The sequence below is a fragment of the Tenebrio molitor genome, chromosome 5 (genome assembly GCF_963966145.1).
Source record: "Tenebrio molitor chromosome 5, icTenMoli1.1, whole genome shotgun sequence".
Classification (NCBI taxonomy): domain Eukaryota; kingdom Metazoa; phylum Arthropoda; class Insecta; order Coleoptera; family Tenebrionidae; genus Tenebrio; species Tenebrio molitor.
The window spans coordinates 11,076,645-11,101,219 of NC_091050.1; the positions used below are offsets into that span (position 1 = coordinate 11,076,645).

At 40.0% G+C, this 24,575-nt stretch overlaps 1 protein-coding gene across 1 annotated transcript; it reads right to left on the reverse strand.

The window, feature by feature from the left end:
* Window positions 1-5,968: 5,968 nt before the first annotated feature.
* LOC138130824 (sperm-tail PG-rich repeat-containing protein 2-like) lies at window positions 5,969-24,171 on the reverse strand. The gene is made up of 9 exons (XM_069047498.1): window positions 23,930-24,171; window positions 23,766-23,872; window positions 23,435-23,719; window positions 23,168-23,389; window positions 18,355-18,604; window positions 18,050-18,306; window positions 12,711-12,852; window positions 12,548-12,657; window positions 5,969-6,278 (listed from the first exon to the last, which is right to left on the reverse strand). Exons 1-9 carry the CDS (start codon window positions 24,027-24,029, stop codon window positions 6,051-6,053), a joined length of 1,701 nt encoding a protein of 566 aa, XP_068903599.1. The 5' UTR covers window positions 24,030-24,171; the 3' UTR covers window positions 5,969-6,050.
* Between the last annotated feature and the right edge of the window lie 404 nt (window positions 24,172-24,575).

Below are 24,575 nucleotides of genomic sequence, written 5' to 3' on the forward strand. Positions count from 1 at the left end.
AGAAACATTTGCAAATGCCTTAAAAAAAAATTTTGGCTCTGAGGTAAGAAAACACCTATATCTATTTTATTCTTACTATTTTGTTTCTAGCAATACCTCAAGTCCTGATCGAGAAACCAGCACAATTTAAAATATTACAATTTAAAACATTACATTACATTTAATAAATTTATAAAAATGTAATCGAGTTAGGTTATTTTTTACTAATATAGTAAATTTGTTAATTTAAAACATGTAAAAGAATTCCTCCATCCCATACATTTGTCTTACTGTTCCCAAGACACTTGCAACATTCCTGCGTTGAAAATGCTGATTTGCATTTATCTTCTTCATCTTCTATTTGGTAATCCTATATTGTTGCTATAACAGGGTAAAATTCGGAATGGCTCTGTTTTTTCTATTGTGCTACTTCAGCACAAAAATGTATACGGTTTCGGCCAAACAAATTCGAACAAGGTCTTCATGTGCAAAGCGAATTCACAGCCCTATTTTTTCTATTTTTACCTTCTGCATGGTCGTATAACAAAGTAGAATTCTTAATATTTAAACTGTTGTGCTGAACGGGTCCATAAACCAAAGGCTTTTTTAATATGCTTTAAAAACATGTCAAAACCTTTAAAAAAAGAGAGTGTGTCGTAAAGACGCACGATAGAAGTGAAACTCTACTTTTTACAGGGAAACCAGAATATTGTAAATTATCTATCACTGATAGGTGCAAGAGGAGGTGGCTGAGCCGAGGTGCTAGGTGCTGGTTCATTGTCTTTATTATTCACACCGTTTTTTTCACATTCTGAACTGTCACTTCACTCGCACGCTTTCTTTTTTCTTTTCACATTCTGAACTGTCACTTCACTCGTACGTTTTCTCTAACGCCACGCTCTTGTTCTTTCTGCGCCGGACTTAGGCATATTTACAACAAAATTGTATAGTGCGTTCCAATAAAAACTCACTCGCAGTAAGCCATGACTATAGAGATAGACAAACTGGTCATGTCGATTTTAGGATCACTGGAAGTAGTTCATTTGTTATTTACAAATTTTCATCATATTGTGAGTGACAGATAACCTATAAATTTACTTTAGTACATAGTTCATTTCACATCTGGTACTAAGACATATGTACTTCACTTTTGTCATGGCTTGCTGCGAGTGAGTTTTTTGTGGAACACACGATATATTTTAACGATAGCAGTAAACAATATCGAAATGCGTAACTCATTGTTCATTTTTAAGCTTCCAAATTAAAAGAGAAGACAATATCGATAAATCCCGTGAGTGTGACAAAGACAGAAGCATACACAATTTTAAGGGATGTTTGTATCGTGTCAAACAGATTAACTTTTATAGACTCCAAATTAAGTGAGATGGAAATATTGGCGCAGCCGTTGTGCGAGACAGTGTTTACCCCCACCACTTTTCGTTACACAAAAAGGTTGCCGATCAGAATTTCAGACCTCTCCCATAAAAAGTTTCACTTCAAAAACAAAGTGTTCCAAAGGGGCCCTCCTAGTAGTTTGCATTTTTCATGCATATTTAGTATTTGAAAATGCTTTCGAACGATGACAGAACCGACATGATCCTACTTACCCATTACTTTTGTGATTTTAATTGCTTATTAGTTATTATTGTTATTAAATCATACTTTGTTAAGAGAGGTATTTTTCAGTCAAGACTTGACATTCATTAGGCTGACATTAAAAGCTATCTATGTTTTATGTGCATTATGATAATGTAATGGGATCGAGAGCTTTATGAATTGTATTTTAGGTTGCGACCTGGTCAGGCTCGTCATCTTACGTGAATAATCCTGTATGTAATAAAGTATGAGATTAGGAATAGATAGGTTTTAAAGATATGGAGGAGCTGTACGGGTTGTCGTCTTTAAGTAAATCGTTGTAGAGCGACATCTTGCATTAAAGTTCGTCTCTGTCTTGTAATATGACAGGCGATAGATTGGCTCCCCTATCGTTGATCGAAGGGGTTGACTCGGCACTTTGGCAAAATGTCTTGGTGATATTTGCTTGTTTTGACGTATTTAAATTTACTTTCACGGATCAGCGATCCGCTCAGTGAACTCTGTCACCAAACATGACTTGACAAAGTCGTTTCGCCAGAACAGCAGGGAATCGTAATTTAATTTGTCCGTAACGCAAAGCGATGTGTGATAATTGCTTTATTTCGGCCTGTTGATATTGTTTGTTAAAATTCCGCCTCGGGGTGTCATTTTAATATAAAAATCGCCGACACGAAGTCGACCTTTGCGGGCGACTCGTCGACATTCCCACGTCGACGGGATGATTAGCCGGGAGATTTTAATATTTAGAGAAAGTTCGAGATTCCTCGGAGCAAGGGGCGCCGATAAAGGGCTGGATCTCGCGAAACACGGCTCCTTTGTGCGACTGCACTAAAAATTTCAATATCTATAACATATTTTCCCGATCGGGCGTCACGTCGTTGCCCCTTCGTAATATATTGGCTGGTATTCCTTTAGCATTTCCGGTCCACCGAATGCTAAGACGATTCAAAGCGGATCGATGTGTTTGGTATAAATATTAACGCTCTATCAGCATTTTATATGTTTGGAAACATCTTTCGGTTGCGAGTTGAACATTTATTGCTTCATTATCTGCCCTCGCCGGAGCAGCGAGGAGGACCCGCGCCACATTTGGCTCGCTGCACGGCCCCCTTTGCCGAATTCCGCCGTACTGCGTTTTCTGATAGTCATCAAAATCAGTAACGATGCAAAATTGACTCATCAGGATTTTTGCCCCTTTGCCCTGGCCGATCCCGTCCGCTGCACAACCTCAAAACGCAAAAAAGGAATACGACAGCGTTGACCACGAAGAATATAATATTTTCATTATTTTATTTTGGTAAATACAACATCAGAGTGTGCTGTGAAAATTTGTCACCTGTTCTGATGGGTCTATAGTCTATACTATTAGAAAAGAAAACTGAAAAATGATTTGTTGGTTGTCTAAATACAAGGGGCTTTCTCTTCTAAGTCATTAAATTATCGTTTAAATCTTTCAAATGTAAAATCCAATGGTGTCAGGTCGGGAGAAAGCAATGGAAATGCAGAATGCAGTCCTAAAATTGCTATACGATGGCCATAAAATTGTAAATAAATCAACGTTGCACCTGCTCTGTGTGCAGTGGGACAATTTGTTAACATATTTGTAGGTTATGTTCTAGTCCCTCAACTTCCGCAGATACTGGAGGCGTTCCAGTTGATTGTCCTTTAATTACACTTCCACTCCGACTAAATCTGTTGATTGCGCCTCTAATGTGGACCAGCAAAGACGTTTCCTGGGTTTTAACATAAAGATATGTCATGAGATGTTTATTCTTGCAGACCGTCACTGAATCACTCCACTCATCGTGACTGAATGTTCCATTTCGATGAAGACATTACAATAAATATATCCTGTTCCAGGGAATAAACCATTTTTATTGTTACTAAAGCAGGAGTGTGTTTATGTTTAGGTGTAAACAAAATGCTTACTTTTTACTGCAACAACTAATATCCTATGGGAAGTAGTCTTGAAAAAGATCTTTTACCTCAACTAATTCAGAACACCTTAATTTACACTTTGAAAAATGATAAACGATGGGACCTGTAAAGGAACAGGTGCTAGTTGTCAAGGTCAAATTTATATCCTAGTAGAAACCGAGAAATTAAGAGGCGGCAAACCCCCTTATTTTTCTAGCATCATAATTTGATTATCTTGCGGATTTTGTAAATTTACTGGACAAGCATTTTCTCTGAATAAATTGAATCCTTCGACGGCCGAGTTAACATGATGTTTATTCACTTTTGTAAATAATGTTCCCGTTTTAATGTTGGTATTATGGATATTAGATTTGGTCCATTTAGTAGCTCCAAATAAGTAAGTAACTAACGATGCAGTGTCAGTGCTAACAGTTTTAATTAGATTATTTCCAGTTAAGAATGTTTTAATTGGAGACGATTACATCTGAATTATATTCGAAATAATTTAATTACATTAATTATTTTCTGTTTTACGTGCTAATCAAGATTAAATTCCATTTTCCAATTTAATCTTTTTTTTACTTGCACACACTTTTATTTGAAGATAATATTCTCTATATTTTAGCTGAGCAGCTAGAGCATTTCTGTTTTTCTTAAAGAGTAAAAAAGAGTGTCGGATCGGGAGCCCTTTGCCCTCTTGCTTGATGCTGCAGATGCGCTGAACTTTATCGCGGAAAATTCCTAAAGCCCCCGCGTTAAAATAGAGAAAGTGGTGTGACACGGATGACATTTCCATTAGCTAATATAAAACACCACTCCTCGAAACGCACAAAAGAAAACATAAAACTCGTCATATAACAAGACGAGCGACAGGAGTGTGTCAGTCGTAGGGTTCGTCACTACACTAAACTTTAAAGCCTTGAAATAATTGTCACTTCATAAATTGGCCCAATTCCATTTAAACATGTAGTCCTGGGGGCGGCGACTGCAAAAACTAAGCCGATCACTTTTTAGCCGACACTAACGCCAATCCGAGATCCACCTTGCGCACTCACCATTACTATAATTATTATTAAGTAATTTCCACGCTAATTGGGTGAAACAAGATCGGCGTGCTTTTAATGGAAAGAAATAATAAGCGTGACGGCGGCGAGGCTCGTTGAAATTAATGGCTCGAAACAATCGTGAGAATCTTTAAAACCTGCTAAAACGTCGCAGGTCAAGCTTTAATTTATGGCCTGCAAGCGCTGCTGGAAGCTAACAACGTGCGCTTTTAATCAACAATTGTTCCGACTTCTTTAAATTATTTCACGAGCTTTTAAATACTCCACTCCTGAAATCGTCCAAAGCGCGCCGTCTCTCTCGCCGGAACTGGATGGCCATTAACGATTTTATGGGCGCACTGTCAAATGTCATGGCAAAATTTCAAGAAAAATGGCGGCGAATGTATGGGCCCCGAGTTTATATAAACCACATATAAAGCGGTTATTACTTATATGATTTGTCAATGGTGCATTGTGCCGTTACGGCCTAACAGCATTTTATGCGATTTCTTTATTACGCCAAACTTTATTCTTTATTTTTATTGCCGGGGATGAATACACTTGTCTTTGTTTTTTATTGGCTGTCACGCAAACACCGACATAATTTCATTCACGGTTGTTACAAAAATTTTACGACCGGGGTACGCCGAAGCACCGGAGTTTTCCAAGAGCTCGGGCGTAAATCATGGCTCCAGAAGGTTATCTGCTCTATTTGACGTTTCAGGAATTGCCACAAAGTACCCAGTGGTTTTTGATCTTGCCTCGATTGTAATATTCTCATCTCATAATGTTTGGTATCGGGTGTTCATTTCAATTTCCCATCAAAGTTGGCTTTGAAGAAACGATTGTGAACCTAAGTCGTCAGAATGCAGAGTAAAAACACAAACAACGCAAAAAGTGAGGTTAGATTTAAACAGCTGATCCGTAATCCGTTGTACGCCAACTTTGACGGGAAATTTAAATGAACACCTGATATTTTAAAAATGTCTTGCTTTGTGTTATGTTTCTATTATGGATAGTTTTTGTCTGTTGAGATAATAAACATTATGTACTATTATATTTTTTTGTAAAAGAAGTGAATCTTTCTTTGGTGGAAAAATGAATTTGAAACCAGTCCTGACCAGTCTGCGACAACTTTTTGCTTGACTGTAACTTTCCTTAATTCCATCCCCAGCCCCGGCTTTCGTTCGCCGATAAAGCGAAAGAATCAAGTGGCCTCAAAGCGCCACCGATAAAAGGTGCGAACTTCTTAGATACGTTTATTTCCGGGCAAAGCTCGCCCATAAGCTCGCATAGAAATGTAAAGCTGTCAGCTGCACGACCGGTAATATTACTGGAGCTCGTATCCGGACGCATTGTGAAACACTATGGGATTGACGGCGTTTCAGATTGAAAGTTTCATGGAGGAGGGAAAAAAACTCGGCACAGCATATGGGAATGTCACGTAACTTGGTGTTGACAAATACAATTTTAGTTTGATTTCGTTGGCGCCGCTTTAACATAGCTGTCATGTCGCTAAATAGGCTTGTCGAACAGTTCCTGGATCAGGAGGATCATGCGTTCCTCGTAGTCCAGCTCGACGTCGAACCATTTCAGCAGCTTCTTCTTCTTCATGATGGACATCCAGCGTTTCCGGGTGTCGCGCGGAGCCGTCCTCAGCTTCTTCCGCAGGACGTTCTCTTTCAGCCGGAGATTGTGAGTGTCGACAGCCTTGTACGTGGACTTCTCCAGCCGCGGATGTATCTAAATCAAGGAAATACGTTTCATTTTTGAAAACTCGACGTCCCGGAAGCTTCGCTTCAACTTTTTCCGGATCCGGGTGCCGGATTTTAAGACCTACAGTAATTAGAGCCGGCGGTAAAAACGCGGCTATTTCCCCGGAGCCGCCCCAGCTACATTTCAATTTGTTTGATCACCCACCCTCCAATCTTAATAATTCTACAAGTGTTGGCAGTAAAAAGGGCGAAACCGGCGCAATTCCGGCCGGGGAGACGTTCCTCGGATTATTTATTTAATGGTTTAATTCAGCCTATGGTCGTCGCTCGGAGCCTCCGCGGCTCATCAACATTTCAAGAGCCGGATGGTCCTCGTGTGATGGAAAAGTGCAGGCGAAGACATTATCCGCCACCGCTTGCCGTGCATCCCCAGCCGTTAAAGAAAGGTGCCTGACACGCTTTTCACGTTACACCAACCACCTTGTTTGGTCGACGCGATTCGCCAAATTCCAACCCTTAAAATATTACTTCAGGTGGAATACGGCGCTTTTAAGACGCTGCTCGACCAAAATAATTTCCGCCGATAACGGATCCCAACTTCCTCGCTCCAAACATGTGCATCCATAAGGCTTCCTCCCAAACGGGGAGAAAAAATTCTCGATAACGCTAATGATAAATAGAAAGCGAGGGATGACGACGCGCCACTTTGTACTTTGATACGGCGCTGACAGAGGAGCGGGACCACAAATCTAATAAAGACTGACGATATTGCCGAATTTTGCCAGTTTTAATCTTGTTATCCCGATGCATTCCCGATCGTAATGTTCCCGGTGCAGATTTATCCAACTCTGGGAGCCTTTCCCTCGATCACAAAATTTTTTGGCAACATCCCTTACGACCTTTGTCTTTGTTGTTTTCTCTCCGTTACATCTTATAAGTCATAAACTTCCATTTACGACCCAATTTGAACTTTGCTATTTTCTGACGTCTCTAAATGATTTTTTTTTAAATGATACAGAAGACGGAAAATTTAGAAATCGCAACATTTATTTTACAATGTTTCTAACATCGTAGTGTGCTGTGGAAACTTGCAACAAAACAATTCCGCCCCCAATAAATGGTTTTAAAGACGTTTCGTTGAAATTAGCGAAAATAAAAAAAATTGTTCGGACCATCACAATATGTTATTAAAGGATTTAAGGAAATGACGTGATTACTTGGTTGCCTAAAAACAAGGGGTTTTCATACAATATAATTTAAAATTATTAAAACCAAGTCGCCCCACAACTAGCTTTTGCTGTGGTTTGGAAGAGTGTTAAAAGTCCCATGACTCCTTGGCGTGCAGTATTGATTCGGGATTATTTTCGGCGAAATATCGATAAAACTCGATGAAGCAATCTAGAAGGGTGGCAATTTCGGACAATGTCGGCTAATTGCCGCGTCATCAGATTTGTTTGTATCTATCAGAAAGCCTCGGTTAGTTGAAAAGGGGTGCCCCAAACAAAACTGTAAACCCGCAGCAATAACCATGACTCATGGCTAGATAGAGGGCAATTCGCGAGTGCTAAACTACAATTTTACGAGACCGTCGCAAAGTCAGTAACCATTCAGTGTTGCACGATAAATACACCCATAACAAACCCTGCCACCCCAATTGGGCGGCCGACTGTGGCCTTTCCGGCACGGCCCCCAAGAAAAATCCACTGCAGGACCATAGACGACGGTAAAAACAGTCCGAACTGTGTTTATCGGCCGTAACAAATCGCCAAGGGGTGGCATCCCAGTCGGTCAGCGTGTTCTCGACTTTCCCCCGCAGGAAAACCGTCGACGACTGATGCGTCCGCCACTTCCAAGAAGTTTCTTGTAGTGTAATCGCAACGACCGTGGATTTATCTTGGGTCGATTGAAATATCGTCTTTTTTGAACGGATCGGATTAATAATAATTCGGTTCGAATTTAATTGAATTCGGGAGCGTGTGTCGGGTCGCTGTCGTAATTAAACGCGAATATAAATTCGACGTTGCAATAATAATAACGGAACGGAGACCGAGAACGTGGAGTTGTGGAGAAGCTGGTGCGGTGGCGGTGGTATTAGTGTTTGGAAGTCTGTGTTGACTTTAGTACTTAGTTAGCGGGAGAAACGGCCTCCGAATGAGACCAAGACAGAACCACGTGCGACCGCGTGTGTCATCTTGTTCGCTACTTACTACTCCCCGGCTAGAACGGCCCAATTCCTCCCTCAAACGGCATTTGTATAATTAAATTAGAAGCCAACTCGTGTTCTTGGTCGGCGGCGGCGACACTGTTCGTCTCTCGCACGGACCGTATCCTTCTTGATATTACTGCTCTTATTAAAGGGAGTTATCAGACCGGAGAGCATGTTGCAATGTTTCTTGCCGACAGTTCCGCACACAGGTCGTGGAAATGTCTTCGAAGCAGAACGGGTGCCAAAAGTCTTAACAGCAAAAGAATATCGCTAATGTTATAAAATTCACTGACTTTAACGACGTTTGTAGACAGTAGCTCTGTGTTCTGATGTTTAAACTGTCGCTGAGACTTTCTTCAAATCTCAAGACAGATACTTCAAAATGAAAATGAATTGCAGATTTTAATTGTTTTCTAATGTGAACCATTCTTGCCAACAACAAAAGTGGAATACTCCAATGCTTGATAAAGAAAAGCGTGTATCTTCTTCTGTAGTCAATGAATTCAATAAATGAAGAGTCTGTGTTACGGACAGAGAAGGGTGCAAGTTTTACAGTAATATACAGGATATTTCACGAGTGACAATGAGCCTGGCACAATACGTTTCCAAAGTTAACGTGTATTGTGGGTTGCAGATTGCATTTAAAATTGCCACTATTTTAAATATCGTATTGTTTTATGAATCCATGATGGCTTTGCTTCTATTAATTTTATTTGTCACAACTGACATTTATGAAAAAGAAAAAAGAGATATGATCCTGATTTATGGTGAATGTAATAAAAATTATTCTGCCGCTACGCGTTTATGTCATATATCTATGGTTTATGCAGACAATCCACATTTTCCCAAAAATTCTTCGTTTTTTCACAATTTAATTTAACCAAGCGAATGACGTTTATGTTAAAATTTACGAAAGTATATATAGTCCGTTTTTTTATAATCAATTGTCAGTGTCAAAATAGAGAAAAAGACCAAACTATAGGTATATTAAAAATCATTGACATTTGGTCCAGTTCTATCTCAATTTCACCTTAGATTTCCCATAGATCATTATTGAGGTTATGTTGCATATGTTTATGAGTGTGAGACACGTATTTAATTTAAATTGTCAAATGTGACAATCGGTGACAATTTGAAAAGTCAATGTTTTAAACGTGATTTATAAAATTCACTTTTTTTTACACAGCTAACAAATATCCACGTTGACTTTGCAATTGTATTGTTGGTTGTAATTGTAAAAAAAAAGAAACAATGTAAATATTTTTTACAGATTATTATTTCTTTTAAAGAATTTTCTTTAAACCTCGTTCAGAGACTGTAGACTGTGATAAAGCTTAGTGTAAAGGTTTCTACCACATCTTTATCAAAAGAAGTTTTATTTTAATCTTATTACGTAGGATGTTTGTGGCAGCTCCTTTGCCCTGACTCCGGAAAAGTGAACAAACCATCCGTAATACAGAAGAACCTACTTGAGACAATTCGAAGATATTTCAGTCCCATTGTCCGTACTAGAGAGTTTTTATTAGTACATTATTCTTTGTAGCAAATCCAGGACGTAAGTAAAACTGTGTCAACGACAAGAAGTTGGCGCAACGAGAGATTCTTTTATCAACTCAATTCTACAAAATTAGCCTCTTGATGTGCATCCTGCCTAGTCCGTAGCCGTCTCGCCGTCGATTTTTGCATCGAATCCTCCGCACCGAAGCCCAATTTATGGCTTGTCATTAGCAGGTTCCGGGCAAAAGACCGCTGCAATCGTTTCTGTGACGCATAATCGTTCGGAATTTAGACGGCGGCGTCGCGTGAAAAGGCGATAACTCATAGATGCGCCATCGGTTTGACAAATGCGAATGCCGATAGCAGTTACCGCAATTGTCGACCTCGGGACAAGCAAAAATCGCTGCCATCCTTCTCAATTTACGGGTTTCGGAGGGCCTCGGATCGTGCCCCCAAGATCAGCGCCGCTCCGTGGGGAACGCCCTCCACCTGCCGGCACACTTATTAGTCATTAGTTATTCCGCCCTGATTCTCCACTAACCCGGAAAAGTGGCAAACCGGAATATATTGTGGCAATTTATCCGCTACTTACCGTATTCAATAAAGTCTCATATTGGGTTTAGATCGATACGGCCACTCATGAAACCGGCATATTTCATCCGGCACGGTTTTCCTTTCACCGGGAGATTTATGAAATTAATTTATTTCGCGGCGAAGGGGCCGCTGCGGCCCAAGGTGGGCGCAGACAATGGGCTCCCGACGCAAAACAAAGAATCATACCGACCTAAATTCGCGCAGAGGGAATTAATGCTCGTAAATTAGACAACCAACAATACGCACTGTTGCCAGATTCGCGAAACTGTTGTCTTTGATCACGTCACACAATATATTATACGTCTCTTCTTTTCTGTTTCCAAAAACTATTCACCTCGATTACCTAACAATACAGACTTTAGCACAAATGTATAGTTGGGAATATTTTTATAAGATTGGAAATTGTGCTGCAACTTGTAGAAGAAGTTACTACGATTATCTTGTTATCAATGCCTTGCATGACGCTTGCAGAGTCCTGAAATGACGAAGTTTTGAACGTGTTCAAGTGTAATTTTGCAGTGGAAGATTTGTTGTCGTCGGGGACGGCGTCGCGTCCTCCCGAACCACGTCGGCTCGGTGGCGGCGCGTGCAATTGCACTTAAACGCCGCCATGATCGCGGTAGATTTGATTGCGGCCGGTAAAATCGGAAATGCAATTGATTTTATCGGCCGGAAGTGCACTTTATGAGCGCTCAAGTGGTGCCATTAAACTTTATCACTCCGGCGGCCATATTGGTTATTTTCCGGCCGCCGCCATTCCGACGAATCGATGTTTTCCAACTTTTAAATCGTCGCTAATTCGCTACCGTAACCACCGCCGACCGACTCTCGCCCGATACTTCCAAATCCCCGGGGAAGCACCCACCGGGGGGGCGGCGTTGTACACCAAATTAATTGTGATATCTGCGCCAGCCACTGTGAGTTTAAAGCGAAATCATGTATAGTACTCCGGGTAAACAGATGTTATTTACACAGTCAACAGGAACGTTGCGGTTGCTTAGTTTCAATGCAAATGACGTGCGTTGATCCTCCGCTAGATGGAGTTGCGACGGAACGTCGATGGTGATGTCTGCGGGCGTTTATGGCACCATCGCTTTAATTGATATGACTTTATTGATGAAATGGCGTTAACTTGTTAACAATCATGGCGGGATTGCAAACAAGCTCGTCGTTGCATGTACGCCCCAAAGCCCACATTAAATGTAACGTCCTCCTAACAATTCCGATGCATCGGGGGGAGCACCGATTGCCGGAATTGAGGCATCAGCGACGAGGATAATCATCCATGAACAAGTCGCAAAGTGTAATCAACAATTAAAATTAACACTCTCCAGTTTTATTTTTTTCAGTGGTCATCCCTAAAGCACTTTTATAAATTGGTTTTGTAATAAAATTAACATGTTCTGTCATTTTGAGCAAGTCTCAGTGAAGCACTGAAGCACTAAATTTGATAAAATTCTTTGCAATTACTACTTAAGGACTTGAGGCATTGTGATGTAACTCTACAATTGGAACAGGCTTCGTTAAAAAATGTTTGATGTGACTTTTGCAATAGAGGGATGATCTCAATTTGGCGGGTGCGAATGCGATATTAAAAAGGTAATTGGGAGACCTGGCGGCAATCTTTGCCGGTAATGATGCTGACGTAACGTCGTAATACACATCACGTAAAAGCTCCCATTAACATTTCAATTATTGCGCACGGCATAAGGGATAATGAAGAGAATTAACCTGGAACGATCGCATTCAGCCAGATAGATAGTCGTAGTAATTGATACTGTGCGTGCGCCCTACACCGCACCGCCGCTCCGGGGATTCCGGTTCGCCGCCCGATTCGGCTGTATTAGACGCGCACTGATATATGCCGGAGTGGCGGTGACATTTGAAATATAAGGATGACTCAGAGAAGCATTTCATATGCCCGGAATCGGAAGAGCGCTCTTTAAAAGTCGGCATAAATTTCTTACTAGCTATCGATCCCGGAGAAAACGATAACTTACGTTGTACGAGCCAGGACCGGGCGTCTCTTCCTCGCACTTGAACCGCCAGTCCCTGGCGAAGTGGAAGCCGGGCTTGCACAGGCTCAGCTCCAGCTCGTAGGAGGTGGAACCTGAAAAGTGCAAAATTCACACGAGGATTTCCAGGGGGGAGGTGGCAGAGTACAAGGGACGCCGACTTTCGTCGCCGGAGTGGTGCTCCGCGGACCGGAAGAGTTGAACGGTACGTCGCCGAAGTTGCGGCACTTCCGGTTGCGGACTCTGTCGAAACTCCAGGCGATGTCGTATTTAGCCGGGCCCACGAAGTCCTGAAAACGAAACAATTTATTACAGCGGTATTTCATGAAATTAAGCGGAGTTATGAAACGATACAAAAATCCTGCAACGTTTTATTTAAACTCTCACTGTAAAAATAGACAAATTTAACGTAATGATGCATATGTTAAAAAAATGTATGAAGGAAACGATCAGACACAGACATATTAATTTACCCTCAACTCCAGAAGTTTCTACGTGATTATTTAAACACGTTTTCACTTGATGAGAAATGGTTTGAGCAGGACGTAGCATCTGTCAAAATCATGTGCAGACTAAATTTTTTTCAGCTGGAGTTGCTAATGGAATATTTGATCAACTATTTTTACGTCACATTTAACTACTCACCACGTGGCGGCAAAATTTAAAAGTAGGAAGAACCGGAATCAGTAAAAGAAATGAGGAATATTTATAAAAGACGAACAACTTTTTTCTGCAACACGTAAAAACATAAAATTTATGAAAATCCTTCTCTGGAGGACAAGGTTAAGACATCGATTGAATCTGACTCATGTTTAAAAAAAAAATTAAGGTATAAAACAGTATTTATTTACATTCGAGTACGGTAGCGGTATTTTACAGCATGAAAACTAGGTTTCAGGCGCGAGGCGAAGCCGAGTGCCTAATTAGTTAGAGCAAAAATATTTCTAATTCTGTTTCGGTTTCCAGCCAAGGCATCTAAATCAGATTTATTATCTCACTGCAGAAAAGAAAAATTCACTTTCCTTCTGACGTTCCCGGTCACGAACCCCTCTCTACCCTCACACGCACCCCGCCGAACCCTTTACTTCAATTGCTCCCAACTTTGAACCGTCCAAATATTTAACTCCTGTTAAATTACGACGTCTCCTGAACGGTTCCTTGTTTACAATCGTGTGCGAAATCTCCATTAGAGCAAGGCGGTCGCGATCCGGCGGACCCACCACCATGAATCAGAAGAGCCCCTCGCCCTGTCTAGGACGAGTGGTTATACGCCAAACGTCATGCTAACACCCCCGATCAAAACGCCGCCGCCTCGCCGAACAATCACCGCCTAGACAATATATTTCAATTAACGCGGTTCCCTCTGCCAACACTACCAGCGACACTGTCACTTAGCTACTTGTTTGTTATTTACACCCCCGCGGGTGGCGCTCTTGCACCCCTGGCGGCACGAAAATTGTCGCGTTTAAGTCTCAGACACTCCGGGGGAGAAGATGCAGACGGGCGGCTCGTTCCGACTTGTTTTCCTCAAGTTTCGATCAAGAATTGAAACATCGGGACAGGTGAACAAGCAACAAAAAGGAAATTCCCCAGAATTTAACTGGTTCAATTAGTTAAAGTGGTTAATTAGTTAATCCAGTTAAAGAGCTCTCTTTGTAAGGCTGATGTAATATACTTTAACTGGTTAATCCTTTAACAGGTTTAACTTGATTAATTAGCTGGTAGTTAAACCTGGTAGAAAATTAACTGCTTAATCTATTTGGCTGGTTCAACGTAAGGTTATACAGTTTAACCGGTTTAAAGTGTCAACGAGTTTCACCTGATCAATTAGCTGAAGGTTAAACCAGTTATGTTACAACAGTTAACTTGCTTAATTAGTTATTAGTTAGTATATTTCAACAAAAATTATTTGACCCGTCAAAGAGGTTAAACAATTAATTCTTTGAGTCTTTGACCTGTTTAACCATAAGCTAACTAACGATGTTAGTTAGTTAAACCGCACAGCCCCATGCCAAAACTAGCAATTCATGATTCGGCAGTGTAGATTCTGGTCGAATGCTTCAAATTAGAGCTTTGTTTTTGAAAGGTAACAAACTGAACTATTTTGATAAAACGTTTTACTTTGGACAAAAATCGCCTAAACCGCCTCGTTTTCTTATCTGTCTGTCGATTTTCCCTCTTCGTGAAATTCAGTCGTTCGCATTCTGCATAAATTCGATGTCCCAGTAGGTGGTGAGCCGTGGAAATCATTGCGGCAGCCCTTAATGAACGAGAATATTTGTGTCGGGACGACGTGCCGGCGTTGACATGCGTTTATAAACATATTTACATTTTATAACCGACATGAAGTGTGCGTAAGCCGAGTCGCTTGTCTGTTTATTGAAGTTAACAGGACTTGATGACCTGTCATACGCATCTATGCCGGCCATCACGTGTGTTCGTTGATAAAAACTGTGCTCTTTATTTGCCCATCATTTTATTAACCTCGGGATAATCCGGACAGATGCAATTAACGTTTTGTTTAATCAACGTCGGAAGGCGGCGGACGAGCTGACTGTCATCGACGACGGATGCGCAACATCTGCACTTCAGGATGTCGAAGAGGTTTGAACGCTCGAATGACACGGAATTTAAATTTTCAACTTTTCACGGTAATAATCTTGTAATCGTGTATTTATAACCCTGTTATTAGATGATTGTGGACTTGTAAGCTGGGGTTTTTTCAGATTCCACATGGGTGGGCCATTATCGAACCGATGTGAGTCTATCGTAGAATATATTTCATTTTAGAGTAGCTCAAATTATAGAGTGTTTGCCTTGCGTATCGGTTTTACTCCAATTTTATTGCCCCAAAAAAAATAGAAACAAAAGGAAATGATACAGTTCAGAAACTCGTTACGGAACCAGTTAAATCAATTTCCAAGTAAAATAATTTGATCAAAATTCCTTTCTTAACGTTGAAAAATTCGCGTTTTTAATATTACGGGTAAGAGGAGGTCTGCAATAATTATTCTTCAAAGATACCTATAATTAATAAGAAGTCACGTATCTTCAACAAAAAATAAGACAAGATGATTCCGGCAGACTTGTTTGTGATTCCTGAACAAAGAGTTTTTGTATGAAGAAACGTAAGTCCTTCGTTAAAAGATTTAGAGAAAAGGTAAGTGATTTGTTTTTTAAGACAACGAATGTTGGATTCTGAAGTAATAAGAAGGAAAAAGAATTAATAATTTAATGAAAATTTAATTTATGACTAAGAATAATTTATATTTTTTGTAAGGATAACATACAGGGTGTATCTAAAATGCATGTGTTAATTTCAACACGTCACAGAGCCTTGTCAACAAAGTTCCATTCCTATGGAAAAAATTAAATAATCAAATTTTAAACTCTCATTAGACACTAATTAATCACACAAAACGATTCGTTTGGCAAAAATTGGGGGGCAAAAACTCTTGGAAAACTTTTGCGAATTTTGCAAAATATTATAGAAAAGTTTCATAAATTGGCGAGTTCTTCCATTGGTTTAAATTAACACACGTATTTCACCCTGTATTTAAGATACTAACGGGCCTTCAAATAAATTTATATTTAGAGCAACCTATGGAAATTCATTTGTTTGCAACATTTGCCAGCGTAGACAATGACCCAAGAAACAAGTTGTGTTTTGTTTGAATGTTAAACGCTGTCAAAGTGTGTTAAATACCAAAAACGTCAAACGAGATCGTGTGTAAATGAAAATCAGAAGTACTTTTTGTCAGTGCGAAATTTACTTCAAAGCTGCCAACCACAAATCAAAAGGCACTAGAAGGATAGCGCTGCCAACCTTACTGGTTATGTAATGAACTGTACTTTAATGCAAACAGGGAAATCATGAACAGTCAATGAGTCAACATTCTAGAGTCACATTTGTTAAACGACTGCCAGCACTGATTGATTTTTTGTTGACATTCATCAAAATGCATAAACAGCGTTAGAATTGTGGCTATAATTTTGTTTACCCGGACAGATAATTAATAAATTGTAAATAGGTATACCTACCCTGTTCATACATCAAAGGTTCACCAACACCACAATTCACATGTAACAACACTGCTGAATTTTGATTTAGGGGAAAATGAATACACATTTTTTCCTTCTTCCACGGATCGTATCAAGGAAATTTTTACTTTTTTGTTATGCACATAAATTTTTATCGCGGCATTATTATTAACTAAATAGTCGTTACAGGTATGTAAACTTTTATCGTACTCAATTACTCTATAACATTTTAAGGATATTTGACCAACATACGGCAACAGGTGGTGGGTCTTTGGTATCTGAACAATCTATATTTTAAAATTTCTCGAATGGTAGCTAATGCACTTTAAACATTCGTTTTTAAATAAGTGAGGTTATGTCTTATGTCACAGATAATTTTATTCTCTTATAGCACGCAAAAAACAAAGTATTCTTGAAAATTGTAACAAGTATTAACCCTTGCATTCTTCTAAGGTCTAGACTTACAACTTTTTTCCCAATGGAAACTCTAAAATTCGTATTTTACCATAGAAACATTCATTAATTCGCATTTTTGCGCGGGACATCTTACATTATTTTTACTAAGTATAGAATAACAGAATAAGAATAGCAAAACGGCTTACTTTGCGTTCTAACATCGAAAAATGTTTATAATGAAGGAGCCATCCACAAAATTATTCATATCCAGTGAAATTAATTGCACTTCATAAATTACCATAACAAATAATAATTTGTTGTCTTTACTCAATTTCTATAATTTATCTAAAATGCTATTTGTAATTATCATTTTTCATCTTGACTCATTTTTTTCTTATGCATTCAGCGATAACAGATGTATAAATTGCTTTTGACCCGTCGTTGCACTCTTGCTCAATGTTACCACAATAACAAATTTATGACGCTTGTCGACACATTCATCTCGTTTGCAACACCTTCCTCAGACGTGCGCTTCCTTCTGACGATAAATGTCTTCGCATTGTTACTAATTGGCCGCCTCCAGCCCAAATTTACATAAAGCGTTACTATTTTTAGCGTGTAATATGTGTAGAAGCTGTTGAACATTTTCTCGCCTGGTTTAAAATAAATCACCGGTCGGGCAGATAATTTCATAAATTTCCACCGCCAAGTGGAATCTTTCCTCCCAGTTTTCCCGTTGTAAAATAAAACCTAGTGGAAACTATCGAGTTTGGAAAAAGTACAAAACGCGAACGAATCCCATTTGTTAACCGGCGACTAATTAAGAAATATTAAATCGTGGCGACCGTTAAAAATGCCACAAGAATCCACCGACTCACAATTTATCTAGCTCAAGTCAAATTTCCTGTCTGTGGAGGTAGCGCCCCCGTCACGAGGATTTCCAACCTAATGAAAACGTGATTAAGACGTATCGCCGCACGTTCCTAACGACTCAAAGAGATTGATGTAAAAATTAATAACGACGTCGTGTTTCCGCCGAAGCGCTCCCACCTTCTTGTCCGACGGGGCGACAAATCGGTCGGAGCAACTCATGAACACCGACGACAAGATCGGCATCGGCCGTTTGCAGACGCACTTCTCGTCCTGGGGGTACTCCGCCGCGGACGGCGTGCAGGCGGCGTCCCTTTGCACCAAGCTCATGCTGCGCACCGCCGTCGAGTTGAACGGAGGGTCGCACAGCGCGTAGGGGCTGCGCTTCTTCTCCATCTTGGCCTGGAGGGCTCCCTTCACCACGTACGACGCCGGACCTGGAATCAAACCTGCAACAGCCACGAAGGGTGCTACCGCTTACCCACCTGGACTGCACTCGAACTTCTTCCTCTGGAACCTCGGCGAGTCGAACCCGAAGGGCGCGCACTTGCACGAGAACTGCTTGTGCATGCGGGAGCAGTCGCATATCTTGTAGGCGGTGGGTGCCGGCGTCTCGGAGACCAGCTGGTGGAACCTCGCCGTGGAGTTGATGAAGGGTTTGGGCTTGATGGGTTTGGACCTGTCGGGCGCCGGCTCCGCCGGTGAGACGTCGTAAGTCCCAGGTCCCGGCGTTCTCTGCAGGAACGACAACACTTGAAACGGGCGTAATTACGTCACGTGGCGGAAGGACTCTTCCTTTCTGTCGTCGAGGTGTCGGAGCCAATTTAAAGAGCGCAGAGGAAACGCCAGAGACATGTGGGCGAAGAGGATATTTTCGTTTACTTAATTTGACTGTGAAATGCTAATGTTGAGTAATGCGAATTGCTCGCGATCCGCTCTAATTAGGATAAATTATGACGTATCTGAGCAATTTACTTAGTAAATCTCCGACGGTTACTCACGCCACTCGATGGGTTGCTAATTGGGGGCGGCGAGTGACTCCTGCACTCTTGCACTCGTCCCAATCAAAAAGTGTCTTTTTGCCACCCTCGACGGTAACCTACCACATGCACCGCGTCCTCCACATTTAGATGGGTTCTTCTCGGAAGCCGAAGCCGTATAATAATACTTCGGAACGAGTATTCGTAATCAGTGATTGAGATTTATCAGAGGCGGACTAGGCCGACCGGTTCATAATGATTTAATGGGGTCCTCCGAGAATGAAAGAATGCTCTCGGAACACAGATCTCATAAATTATTGGTGAGTTGGACCCTTTTTTCGTTGCTCGATGAGTAAACAAGATGTGGTAGGTTCGGCCCGGCCGGGACTAATTTAATTAAGGCGTTATTTGTGTAGCCGCTGCTTAAAACTATGTCAGACAAATAAAGGTAAGGAAGACATTGTACTCGATTTTGTTGGAATAAAAGGAAATCAAATATTTACCAATTCGACCAATTAAGCCGGAGCAACTGGAAGAAGTTCTCGGAAGCCTGCTGGAACAACTCGACCTAATAAATTCTATTACTCTACGACCTGACATTTTCTTATAGTTTTTCATCGTATTTTGACGGGAACTGCATCGCGTCCTATGAAGAATTTGGTATTCAGATGTGATGTTTTCCATCTCGTTCGACTGACAGCTGTCATTTATTTAGGCTCGGTTGAATTAAGTGCGGACGTGATTTAGAGGGGCGTTTAGGATGGGATGGACGGCGATTCAGGTAAAAAATGTATTTTATAAAAAAGATATTCTCTAGATGATGAAAGGCAGTAAATTTTAGAAAACAACATTTTGAAGGCTCGTAAAATATTGAACTTAAAAAATCTTGCATCGAACATTTTTAGGCTTTTTTTGCAGTACTCTAATATAATTAAAAAAAAAAACACTCGTTAGTTGATATGAATTGTATTAATAACTTTTGATTGATTGGTTTTTTTTATAAATTATTATATCTATTTGATGTAAAGGGGGTTCCCGTAATAAAAGGTATTATTATTATTATTACAATAATTGTGAAAACGTAAAAGTTTAAAATAAAAAAATAAAAATTACGTTCCAAGGCTTATTTTTAACACAACAGAATTTTAATTGGCAAGTTCCAAGATTTGCTCTCATCATCAGTACAGATAAGAAAATAGGAACTTTTCATTTGATCTCGTACCTACTGTTTCATCAAGGTAAATTAATATGATTATTTGGTTGCCTAAGAACAAGGGGTTTTTTAATCATGCTTCAAAAAAAGTATTGTTCTCAGCTCAGAGTCGACATTTAAACACTAAAACTCACATCAGGCCAGATCGATAGCTCATGTATTGGTAAACTTCCAAAAGAGAGTTATTCAAAATTCTCTAGTTACTTAGTGCGTCAGTTTAAATACAGAGTGATCAACAAGAAAACAAAGCAAGAATGCTACCTCATATTTTATTTTATCGAAACGTCTATCTTAGCTTAATCGTACACATTCTACACACATTATTCTGAAATAATTGTTGCTTACAATTACAATAAACGAAATTTTAAAGTTGTTTTCTAAGTTAACAACAGAACATCGTTGACGTTTCTTTGACATTTCAGCTAAAGGAATTTGCTAGTGGCGTCACGTTTGGCAATAAAGCTGGTAAATTCTTACGATTGTAAAATATTGCTCATGTTTATTTTATACGTATGCCCCATTATCAGATAATAATAATAAAATGCACAATAAGAATTCCAACGTCTGTAAAAAGTACATTATTTTCAAAAATTCAATATGTCTCGTGGGAAACTTCAAGGTTCTGGATCTCTGTTCGACGTTTGCCAAAAATGACGGAGAAGAATTAGCTAATAATATGTATTCATTTTTTCCATCGACTCGTCACTCTTTAAAGTAAACAAAGAGTTGGTCTTAATTTGTTTGACGAGTGTTTGCAAAAATTATTATCCGTTTATGAAACTCCCGCACTGTCAGTGTCAAATTTTGTACTTTTTTTTTGGAGTGTACAATTGCGGTCACGGAATTTTGGCCGTCACTTTCATGTCAATTAAAAAAAAAAGGATGTAGTCCATGCTTTATTGTTATTATGATTGACTTTTGGAATTGAAATCCAAAAATTTCATGCAAGTTAGTCAGTGTCAAAGCGACAAGTCTTGTAATCGCAGAAAATGAGGTTACGAATACGTAAGGGCCGCTTTATCTAGGTCTCATGTTAATGGAATGACAAGTGACGGCCAAAATTCCGTGGCCGGAACTGTACCTATGGTTACATACATTTTCAGTTGTCTGTACACAAAATATAGTTATAAAAACGTCAACAAGAAAAGTTTGGTTATGTTAATGGAGTTAATTCTCTTCTTTGGAAACAATAATTAACAATACCGTGCTTCTCTCTAGCCGTTAACAGCATTCTTTTACGTTTCATATCTTCTTCTTGTTCAGCCATTTCGTGTAAGTAATACTTTGAACGAAAGGAAGCGAATTTATTAAACGTAACTTCAAATTTGAAATTTCAAATTTTTGCGCCAACGTTAAAGTAAAAATTACTAGTCTCAGGACGGCAGTACGGCAACTTGCAAACACTTTGACACACTTTGACAATGCGGGAGTTTAGTAAATGGATAGTATACCGAAAAATTCAATTATTTTTTTCTACGCTAATACTAAAAAGGAGCAAAATAAATCAGTATCTTTAGCATCAAAGATACATACATTTATTGTTGTCAGCTTTCTTGCTTATAAAATATGAAGCAAAATTTTGCTCTTTGCTACAGTAATTTAATTTCAGTACGTCGAGAAATTTACAGAACAGCAGATCTTCAACAGCCGGGAATAATGCGATGTGGAAGGGTGATGGAGGTTTCCACCTCGAAAGGCTTGGAGATTTTGTATCTGCTTTAGATTTTCAATCACAGTTCTGTTATAATTTCACCAAAATTATAAAAGGAAGTACGGTCTCAAACAGAAAGCACAAGTCTTGAGTTTTTAAAGAGCACATTGTTTTTATTTGAGGCTTAGTTAGTAATGGAGTGAAAAACATAAAAATATGGCAAAATCCAATCCAATTTTAGGGAACGTAGAAATACAGACATTGCATTTTTGAAAATAGTCCATTTTTTTACAGCCAAACGCCAATAGAGAGTATTATCGAATTTTTACCAAAAGAAAGATTTGCTCTTTGGTAAACATTTTGAATAACGCCGTTTTGCACAGGACAATCTTTGGATGTTTATCTACACATGATTCATCGATTTATCAATCTTTTAGTAGTCTTTAAATGCCCACAAAATGATGGCAGATTAAGAAAACAAGGTGGAAACGCAAGCTGCAGTCCTAAACTTAATTACACTATTGCCATAAAATTGCTGTTTACAACTCAACGTTGAACCTGTTCTGTGTGTTGTGAGACAATCTTATTAAAGTTGTTTGTGTGTTGTGTTCTAATCGCGGCCTTAAATCCTCCTCAGATAGATTATTGTTGCCGAAGCAAGAGAGTGTTTATGACGTCACCAAAATTCTTACTTCTTACTACAGAAACTAACGTGCTATACACGGTTAGTCATGAAAAAGACCCTTTTGCTACCTCAAATAAGATCATAATTTACATTTTTGAAATATGATAAGTAAAGTGCAAGTGCTAGATGTCAAATGTCAAATCTGAGATTTAAATACAAGGTGATCAAGAGCATGGAGAGAAAGTAGGCTCGATCCTGGTTCCTAGGGAAGTTTTTGAAAGTTAGATTTTGTGTTGGCAGCATCTACTGTCATAGGTACTGTTTACTGTCCAACGTCAAATATCTGTCAGTCCGGTCAAGCGCCAAAATCAAAGCAGCAAAAATTATCGAAATGGTTGGTTGCACGGCACCTAATTATTCTGCCAGATCAGAAACTGATACCAAAATGTTTCGATTCCTGTCATATTTCACAATTTATGAGAGTTATGAGAGTAAAAATAGACGATAAAAAAGGAAATTCTCGAAGTGCCTTCCATTTTGCTCTAAACATAACAGCTTCACCAGTGTGTTTAATTTAATTTGAAATGTCAAATGTCATTTGTCAATGATGCGGCTGTCAGCTGTCAGTGTCAAGTCGTCTATCAGTATATAATATATGGTATATATACAGTCTATGTTCTAATCGGAAGTTGCTCCAGTTGTGCCATTTAAAAATAAAATTCAGTACTACCAACTCAAACAGTTCTTCTTAATCACCTTGTATTATTCAAAAATATTTAAAGTGTTTCAAGAATGGAAGAACGAACCAAAAACTGTTTTAGAGACATACCGCTCTTGCCGCCTTCAGCTCTTGCGCCTCCACATACCTCGGCACAAAACTGAACAGCCGCGCCATCTCTCGGAACCTCTCGTCTTCTTCGGCGCGCCTGCACTTAGGTATCTTCGTCGTGTAGGCCGCCGGTCCTGGCCCGCAGGTCTTGAACCTGTTGGCGTCGAACCTCTCCGAAGTCCTGCACGACCATCTCCAACCCCTTTTTCCCGCAAACTGACTCTGAAAGCCGGTTCTTTACTCCCATCGACACCCTGCAAGCCTCACCTGGATGGTGATTTCGGTGGGCTCCTCCTCATCCGGGGGCACCTTGACGATGTTACCGTCACCGTCGATATCGTAGCCGTTTTGGTCGTCCTTCGTGGGGATCGAGGGGGCCACCACCGTCAGCGAGTAGGGCACGGCACAGGCGTACAGCTTTGGTTTCGTGGGGTCGAGCTTGAGCTTCTTCTTGCGGCACTGGATGGGTTTGGCGGTGTATCGCGTGGGCCCTGGAGTGTCGTCGGCGCGGTACACGAATCTGGGGGCCGTGTTCTGCAGGCTGGAGCCGCCCTGGAACAGACTTTAATAGGGGAGCGTCGCCGCGCGAGGGGGTTACTTTAATTTTCTCTCGGTATTCTCGGACGTTGTAGATGGCATCGGTGCTGAATTTTGTCACGAAGGACGGAGATTGGCTGCGCGTGCTCAAGAATGGGGCGCAGTTTTCTGCATCAGGAAGATTAAGTTCTTTGTCGGTGGGGTTTTATCACCGTTATTACGTACGCTTTCGACTGCGGGGGTTGCACACTACGTAGGTGCTGGGACCCACATTTTCTCCCGTCGCAGATTTGATAATGACAGTTCTTGAGGCAACATCGTACATTTTAAGTGTGGCAGATTGATAAGAAGAGAAGTTATCACAGGAATTGTTTCTTTTGACATATCAAAATGTCAACTTATTTTTTTTTTAATTTACTCTAGTTTTGAAAATTGACGTATGCTGTTGTTAAACCAGTGACCTTAAAACTTTTTTTTGTTCGACACTGTCAGAATTTGAGAATTTTCTCCTGTGTGAACGGATTTTGATAAATGTCACAATTTGTCAAACCGAAACGTCAAGCTAATTTAAAGATTTTAAGCGATTTGGAGCCTTTAAGGGACGCGTCGAACAACAAAACGTTGTATTCAACTCGTTCGTGTGTAAACTGGGCCCGCTCATGCCAAAAAAAGCCTAATTTACACACGAATTTGTTAAATAAACTACTAATCATGGCGTGGATAATTTTAGTGGAAGTCACGGGTGGCTACAACGTTGTAAAACGTTTTGATTTTCGATTCTTAAAAATAACGGGAGAAAAGTTCTCTTCTGCACCAGAATTAGTGGATCCTTTCAGAGAGTTATTTGAAGCTAAAAAACAGCAATTTTGTT